The 8,522-nt window shown below is 48.0% G+C and overlaps 1 protein-coding gene across 1 annotated transcript in view; it reads right to left on the bottom strand.

Moving 5' to 3' along the window:
* Positions 1-1,040: 1,040 nt before the first annotated feature.
* Positions 1,041-8,522, bottom strand: part of LOC112105876 (axonemal dynein light chain domain-containing protein 1) — a 65,387-nt gene continuing 57,905 nt past the window's right edge. Inside the window, exons 21-26 of the mRNA XM_026655667.1 lie at positions 8,290-8,400; positions 6,171-6,317; positions 5,332-5,472; positions 4,337-4,428; positions 3,410-3,552; positions 1,041-1,188 (exon numbers count right to left, since the gene is read on the bottom strand). Coding sequence (XP_026511452.1) covers positions 1,100-1,188; positions 3,410-3,552; positions 4,337-4,428; positions 5,332-5,472; positions 6,171-6,317; positions 8,290-8,400 — 723 coding nt within the window. The 3' untranslated portion in view covers positions 1,041-1,099. The remainder of the gene's footprint in view (positions 1,189-3,409; positions 3,553-4,336; positions 4,429-5,331; positions 5,473-6,170; positions 6,318-8,289; positions 8,401-8,522) is intronic.

Raw genomic sequence — 8,522 nt, 5'->3', positions numbered from 1 at the left:
CCCATGGGTAGGCAGAGGCAGCAGGTCCGAACCCCTTTGCCTGTGATGAGTGGTTGACACTGCAGTCTGCTCCAGTGAACGGGGCTAGATGGAGACTGGGCAGTAGCCAAGACTGAGGTGAAGTGGGGGTAGTGGGTGGGGGTTCCCCTGGGAGGGGGAGACCCAGAACTGTGGGGGTACAGTTAGGGGGCAGCACCCAGAGAAAGGGGTACCAGGGTCCTGTGAGGGACACGGGGGGCCAGTGGTAAGGTGGATCACTGGCCTGCAGAGGGCAATCTGGATGCTGGAAGAGCTAATTCCCATGGATGACCAGCAGGAGGCGCCGCAGGGGTGAGTCCAACTGTGTTACACTCTCCAATTCACCACCCATGTTAACAGAAGTCCCAAAGTATCAAAAGCCATGGACATCTTGTAAAAGGATGATAACCATGGAAATGATGGCTCTCAGAAGAGGTATTCTGAGTCTGCTGCCTTAATTATTTCTCAAGCAACACTGAGCAGAACTTTTTTCTTTTTCTATACCCTGTGCCTGTATAAATTAGTTGGAAACCTCCCCTCTAAGTACTTAGAAAGTATCCTATGTCCCACTCTGAGAAAGACCTGGCCCAGGAGCCTCCCTCTGTCTCCATACCTGGAAGAAACCATCCCAAGATTTATGTTCACAAGCTGAGCACTTATGAATGGATCTGAGATCTGGACAATTTATCCCAAAGTTCCAACTGTGGCAGTACAGCTAGCCTGTGATAAGTTTATGATCTGATCTCTTAAAGACTCTACTAACAGATACGTTGAGAAGGCCTGAAAGCCTTTTCTACAAGTTCTGTTCTAGTCCAGTCTCCAGTTATGACTGGCAACTACACTAAAACACTGCGTTACCCAGCGTGAGGTTTTCAGATAATTTATAAACCTAGAAAAGATCCTCTCCAGTGCTTTGTCTAAAGCTCTCCTTGGGAAGGTGCATTAGTGGGTGTTCCAGTCATTTTGCTATACTAAAGAACTTGGAATTAAAGTGCATCTGGAGCCCCAGAGATGGGCAGTGTTATGCTGAAAGTCTACTACAAATGGGAACCAAATGACCTTTGCTGGGCATTGCTACTCTTTAATGTTTGGGTCTGCTGGTTTTCCTGGACCGGGCAGCGGCAGATGGTTTATGAGAAGTTGGCTTGGATTCTTCTTGGGAAGGGACTTCTGAAATAAAAAATACACAGATGTTAAAAATAAATATAGCAAAACTCCTCCTAGGGTAAATACATCCTGTAGAATCAAGTATAAATCACCCTCTCCTTTCAAATCACAGCTGGGAGGGATCCACTAGAGGGGCAGTGTTGGGAAAGCCCAGGACTATAGTCCCCACTTCCCCTAAATCAGGGTGGATCCAATTCTAAACCGATGAAAGAAGTGCTTTCCCACATAATGCACATTTTGCCTGTGGAACTCACTGCCACAGGATGCCAGTGAGGCCAAGAGTTTGGCAGGGTTCAAAAAAGGATTACACTTACACAGATAACAAGAATATCTAGAGTTACGGAGAGGAAGGATGGTCCTGTGATTAGGGCATTAGCCTGGCCCTTGGGAGACAGCAAGGATAACAGCCCTGCCCTGCCCTGTCTTGTGAGGGTAAACACACTCAGATATTGCATGATAGGGGCTAGATAAGTATCTTAGTAAATATTAAAAATGAGCAAGATTCAAGATATAAGCCACCCTGTACTGAATGGGGGTGAGGAGGGAATATTCCTGGGGGCAGGTACCCCATGGCTGCAGGGTTTCTTGTGCTTTTCTCTAAAGCAGTTGGGTCTGTGGCCACTGTCAGTGAAAGGATACTGGGCTGGACAGACCATTGCTCCCCCTAATATGGCAGATCCTTAGTTCCTATGTTCCTCAAAGTTAGGGTTGTGCTTTTTTGACATCACACTGTGAGGGAGCCCAGAAGTGAGTGGAGATGGAGAGTGAATTCTCTGTCACCCAGGAGAGATGGTCCTGGACAGCTCTTAAAGATAGCAACAAAGAGCATGAGTAAGATGTAGCCAGTCTCCACATTCATGTCTGTACAATGCACCGGAAACAAACTTTTTAAAATGCTAGGCTTGGTCTACACTGCAGCGTTAGGTCCACATAAGGCAGCTTATGTCGACCTAACTATGTCAGTGTCTACACTACAGCCTTGCTCCTGCCAATGTGAGGGCCTTACTACACCGACATAATACCTCCACCTCCATGAGAGGCGTAGGACTTATGTCAGTGTAGTTAGGGCGATGCAGTGTCCCTGTAGACACTGTTACTTACATGGGCTGTTGGCTAAAATTCTTGTCAATTTCATGGCTCAGTGCTAGAGCCGTGAAATTGACAAGAAAGACTAGTAGGTTCCCTCTTGTGAACCATGCACCTGGCTCACAGCTCGGGCTGTCACTCCAGGATGGGTGGAGGACTCCAGCTAGAACCTGGTTGGGAGCCCTGCTGTCCACCCCCCAACCCCCCGGGCTACCAGCTCCCAGCGGGTTGCTGCTCAGGCTCCCCACTCCGAGTCCGGCTGCCAGGCACTGAAAGCCCTGTCTCCCAGCTCCCCACATTGCCCAGAGCTGTTAGAGTGGGGCTGCTCTGAGCGGAGAAAACAGCAGCATGTCAATTTCATGGCTGGTAGGCTCTGTGCTGTGAAACTGAGCCTGCGCGGGGCTCACAGTTGGGACTGGAAAATCGGGGTGGATGGGGACTCCAGCTGTGAGCCCCACGTGGCTGTCAGTGCCTCACATTCCACTGTCAGGGCCCCCACAATGCCCCACTTCAGTTGGTGCAAGCGCTCCTGGCAGGGCCGGCTCCAGGCACCAGCTTAACCAGCAGGTGCTTGGGGCGGCCAAGGGAGAGGGGCGGCACCTGCGGCAATTCAGGGGCGGCAGGTCCCTCACTCCCTCTAGGAGCGAAGGACCTGCCGCTGAACTGCCGCCGCCAATCGTGGCTTTTTTTTTTTTTTTTGCTTGGGGCGGCAGAAATGCTGGGGCCGGCCCTGGCTCCTGGTGAGGATGCTCTTCACGGGCAGGAGGAGGATAGTGTGGACACCAACAGCTGATTGACCTACTGCAGTGGCTGTAGGTCAACCTAAATTAAGTCGACCTAATTTTCTAGTGTAGACAAGCCCCTAGAAACAGAGAATCTGATGTATTAAGCATTCTTACCAACTTTCTTTCAAAAACGCTCAGAATGCAGTGGTTCTACTGTTTCTGCTATAGAATAATCTCCCAAGGGAGGTGGTGGATACCTCATCTCTTGGCACATTTAAAATTAGTCTAGACAACACACTAGTAAATGTCCAAGAGGGAATGATCCTGCACTGGCCCTGAAATGGACTAAGGGACCTAGCAGATGTTTTCTATCTCAGAGTCCATGAGACATCTCAGAATTCTGATTAGCTCACCTGGTTTTGGTGCTACTTCCTGGGCTTTGAGTGCTTTTTCCAGCTGTTTCTCTAGATCCTGGATTCTCCCCAGAGCTTCTTCTAGATGCTCATCCAGACTTTCTGATCTCTCCTCTGCATTCTGAGCACGGATCTCAGCTTCTCTGAAATACAGAAGCCAGGAAGGCACTGAAACCTGGAGTCTAAGAGACTGTTGGCAAGATATTCAACAGACAGGCTAAGAAAACTGAGATTTTCAGTATATCTGATTGGCTCTATAAAAAACAACTCACTAATGTAAATGTGTGGCATTATTAAAAAGATCTAAACCAAATAGTGACTCCATGGCCCCAGCTGTATGGTCCATGAGCATCAATTACATTTTAAATTAATTTTAAAACTCAATTTCTCCTAACAAAAGGTCAGATGAAATTCAATAAGGACAAATGCAAAGTACTACACTTAGGAACAAATAATCCATTGCACAAATACAAAATAGGAAATGACTTTCTAGGAAGGAGTACTGCAGAAAAGGATATGGGGGTTATAGTGGATCACAAACTGACTGAGTCAACAATGTAATACTGTAGAAAAAAAAAAAAAGCAATCACTCTAGAATGTGTTAGCAGGATCGTAGTAAGCAAGACACAAGAAGTAATTCTCACACTCTACTTAGCACTGATAAGGCTTCAGCTAGAGTATTGGGTCTAATTCTGAGCACCACACTTTAGGAAAGATGTGGATAAACTGGAGAAAGTCCAGAGGAGAGCAACAAAAATGATTAAAGGTCTAGAAAAGATAACTTACGAGGAGAGCTTGACAAAATTGGGGTTGTTTAGTTTGGAGAAGAAAAGACTAAGGGGGGGACATAAGAGTCTTAAAGTACATTAAAGGTTGTTATAAAGATGAGGATGATCCGTACTCTCAATCAGGTGATCCAGTACTCACAGGAGCTGCTCTTGCAGACGTTCTAGTGAAGCCAAGGTCTCAAACTCCTTTTGAGAATATGGGGTTGTTGACTTGCTGGCAGTCATCTCTCTCTAGGGGGAGGAGAGGAAACACCTTCTGTATGGGAGTATGAGGAGCGCAGAGAAACCAACAGAGCTATGCTTCATCCGCAGCATGTGCCTTGTCCAGTTGGGTGCTGGTCTGTCACTGCTTAATCGCAGCATGGACAAGCAACAAAGAAGGGCAGGGCATTGCATCAAGGCTCCAATTCAGAAAAGCACTTAAGCACAGGCTTCACTTTAGGCATGTGATCAGTCCCATGAACTTTAACTGGATCTTCTCACATGCTCAGAGTTAGTGCTTTGCTGAATCAGAGCCTGAATGAACTCAAAAAGAACATGAGGCACCTTAGAGACTAACAAATTTATTTGAGCATAAGTTTTCCTGGGCTACAGCCCACTTCTTTGGAACTCAGTGAGTAATTGACTTGGATTGCCAAAACCTTCAATACACACCCGGATGGCATGTAGTCTGTCAGGTTATGGCAGTTTGTGAGGGTGATGTCCTGACTGGAAAGCCCTGATGGTCAGGCTCAGAATGAAAGGAGGTCAAAAGTATGATAAGGGACAAATAGTTCCTTTAATTGGCTGAGCTTGAGAAGGCCTTACACTCAATGGCATCTGTCTGTCTGTAACGCGATAACTTTTGAACACTGTATATAATCCATTCCAAAATTTCAGGGAGTGTTTTAGTCATTGATAGCCAGAATCCTATTGCTTTTGTGGAAAATCAGAAAACTGAAAAGGGAGAAAAGAGGGGAGAAATGGAGCCCCTGCCATCTGATTAGCACAGCCACAGCTTCTCAGATTGTTTTGAAAGTGCCACTAGGAACTTATCTGCATCTTAGGCATCAAAATACCTTTAAAAATCTGGTCCCAGAGCTCAAGCTACAGTCCAGGTAAAAAGGAAACAATTTGTATGATGGAGATTCCTACCCCAGAGACCGACACCGCTGTTGACTTGAGGGATTTCAAATGGATGTTGGAGTCATGTCCTAGGTACCTGATGGTGTCCTCCATTACCTCACTGCTTACAGTCGGGACGTCACTGCTGACGTCTGGCGCAGGTGGCTCCTGCTGAAGGAAAGGTGAATGATGAGTTAGTGCAATGGCTGCTGGCACAACGAAGGCTTTGAGGCCTACATTTCACATGTCATATGCAAATGGCAAGAAGCAAAGAAAGGCTCCACTGGAAAGCAGTACATCTTGCGCCAACCACGGCTACTGCACTCACTTGTAAAATGGAGATTTTCACCATGGGTGGCAGGTGGAGCCCCCCTTTGGGGAGGCTAGCCCCCGGCTCCGCCCCTTCCGCCTGTGCCCTCCCCACAGCTGGAGCCCCAGACCACTCCCCCTCCCCCACAGCTGGAGCCACAAGTCCCCCCCAGCCGCAGGAGCCCTGGGCCGGCCGAAGCCCAGTGCCCCCCTCGGCTGGAGGAGCCCTGGGCTGGCTGAAGCCCTGAGCCTTCCCCCCCAGCCCTGCCCGGAGGCACCGGAGGCTGGCCAAAGCTGCGCCGTGCCTCTTCTCCCTGGACCCAACCTGCCCAGGGGAAAAGCGTCTGTTAGAAGACGCTTTTGATATGCCCCATGCAGGTTCTGAGGCAGCTGAGGCAGCAGTATGTATGTGCCGTCTCGGCTGCCCCGGAACCTGCATAGGGCATAATAAAGCAAAAACTTTGCGCCAAACCCCACAACTGGGGGTCCAACAGCCGCGGCAGCGCCAGGGGAGGCAGAGCCACTCCTTGCCTATTATACCTGCCGCCTAAGATTTTCACCTTTTGCCCTAACACTTCTTCCCCTTTCACAGATTTCTTATCAACATCAACATCTTCAGTTTTGTCTTTCCCAAGTTCAGAAGAAGTCTCAGAAATTTCTTCAGGTAAAGAATCCACAACAGTTGAGTGCATCTGTGGCTGGGTCTCCTGGAAAGCAATGCAAGGGACTGGTCAGTAGCACACTCATCTGGGATTCTGTCCCTCCACATAACATAGGCAAACACCAAAACAATGCAACCAATCATGTCCTGCTTAAATTTTTAAACAAGAAATAAATGGAAGCTTAGCTGGCTTACTACCCAGCCACCTCAGGAGGGCTGGCTTCAAATCTATTTAAATCACAAGTCACATGATGTTGGTGTCTCCTCTAAATCCTTAATGGACCCTTATGAACATTACAAACCACTACATGGTTTGGCAAAATCTGTTCAGAATTGGCCAAGGAACGGGGTAGCAGGGTGACTGCAGAGCAGTGCTGAATGTGGGAAAGCTCAAACAATATCTAATGTGATGTAAGCAGATGACTCTATTCAAATCAATGGAACTGAACCCACTTCCATCATATTTGAATATAGCCCATCATGTCTGAAATTAGACCAATGTCAGACCTACCATCTAAAAGATTTGAATCAAATCAAATTCTCACAGGCAACATCCATCTGTCCAGCCACATACGGAATAAAGCTAGTGTTACCCAGGGTTCTTTCAACCCAAAGCTCTTCGTAACTTTTACTCTGTGCGAGGAGGTGTCAGGAAATAAATCAGGGGAGCAGGGCCAGCTCCCAGCACCAGCTGACCAAGCAGGTGCTTGGGGCAGCACCTTAGAAGGGGCAGCCAATGTTGGGGTGGTGGGGGGCGCTCGTGGTGTTTTTGTTTTGTTTTTTTGTTCGGCGGGGCGGCGCTCGAGGGTTTTTTTTTATTTTTTGTTTTTATTTTGGCCGGGCAGCGCAGGGGGGTTTGGGCGGCCTGGCCCGGTGCACCGGCCCGGGGCGGGGGGTTTGGGCGGGCGGGGGGGTTGGGCGGCCCGGCCCGGTGCACCGGGGCGGGGGGGTTGGGCGGCGCTCTTCTTTTTTGCCTGGGGCGGCAAAAAAGTTAGAGCCGGCCCTGCAGGGGAGACACGGCTGTCCGACCAATAGTTGGCTGGCACAAACAGGACAACACAAGAGTGCTTTCACTTAAAGCTAAACTTTACTTACACACGTCCGCAACAAGATTAGTAAAACACCCCCAACCCTTGATAATTACCAAAGCTGAGTGTGGCTCTCGAGTGGCACAGTGACAGCCCGTCTGCCAGTGGGGAACACAAGATGCATCCAGAGGGAGAGACCAGTCCCGAAGAGTCCCCAAATGAGTCCCTTTATTTATACATTAGTAATAGAATGACATGTCCCTTAAAGAAACCTTGTTAAGTAAGCAGTTTCAAGCAAGAGGTTCCTTCTGATTATTAATTAACCAGGTATGGGTTTTTCCAGAACTTGCAGCCTTGAGACCTCAATAGACATTCCTGGGGCATAGCCTACTCTTTTAAAATGCATGTATCAGCAACTTCAACACAATTCTTATCAGGAAGGATGCGGGGTCAAGCTGCCCTTTCCATGGCACCCAAAACCCCCTCCCCTCCTGCCTTGGTCAAGCTGCATGGCCATTTTACAGCCTGCTGACTAGGTTGCTTTTTAACAATAAGCCATAGTGGTTTCAAGCACTTTACTGGTTTGCCAAAGTCTCCCCATACACTAGAAGCTCTCATACCATTATGAACTCCTGTGCAATCCAAACCCCAGGATTCCATCAATTTGCAATCTCTTGGGAGAAGCAGAATTTACTAGGCAACATCACAGGGCCAATTTTCAGCTGGTATCAACTGTCACAGCTCCACTGAAGCTATGACAATTGACACCAGCTGAAAGTCTGCCCCCATAGGAAGCATTTTAGGTGTAACAAACTCCATCATCATGAATTCTAATAATCCCTCCAATGTGGAGTCTTGAATGCAGAGGGCTCTATAGGCTGAATCCTTCTGGAAACTGAACCATAGTTTCTTCAGTTGGGAAAGCCTTTCAAGCAGCTCCCCAGCCAAACAGGTTCTACTTTGGCTGGCAAATGCTAAGTCTTTATGTACCTGAGGCCCAAACAGGTTCCTCTGCTCTTCTAAACTCAGTAAGGAGACCGGAGAGCCTTTGAATTCAGAAAGCAGGAGATTGCAGGTATTAATCCAATCAAGGCACTCGGTCTGGGATGAAATAACAGAAGAGACAAATTACAAGAGGGAGAGAAGAATTTATATTTCATTCACTCCTGTGATTAAATAACTCCATCCTTCTATCTATGGTATTTATATGGCCCCATCTATCC

Source organism: Terrapene carolina, unplaced genomic scaffold (assembly GCF_002925995.2).
Source record: "Terrapene carolina triunguis isolate 2854851 unplaced genomic scaffold, T_m_triunguis-2.0 Scaffold210, whole genome shotgun sequence".
Taxonomy (NCBI): Eukaryota; Metazoa; Chordata; order Testudines; family Emydidae; genus Terrapene; species Terrapene triunguis.
This window is presented reverse-complemented; position numbering and strand designations above follow the sequence as displayed.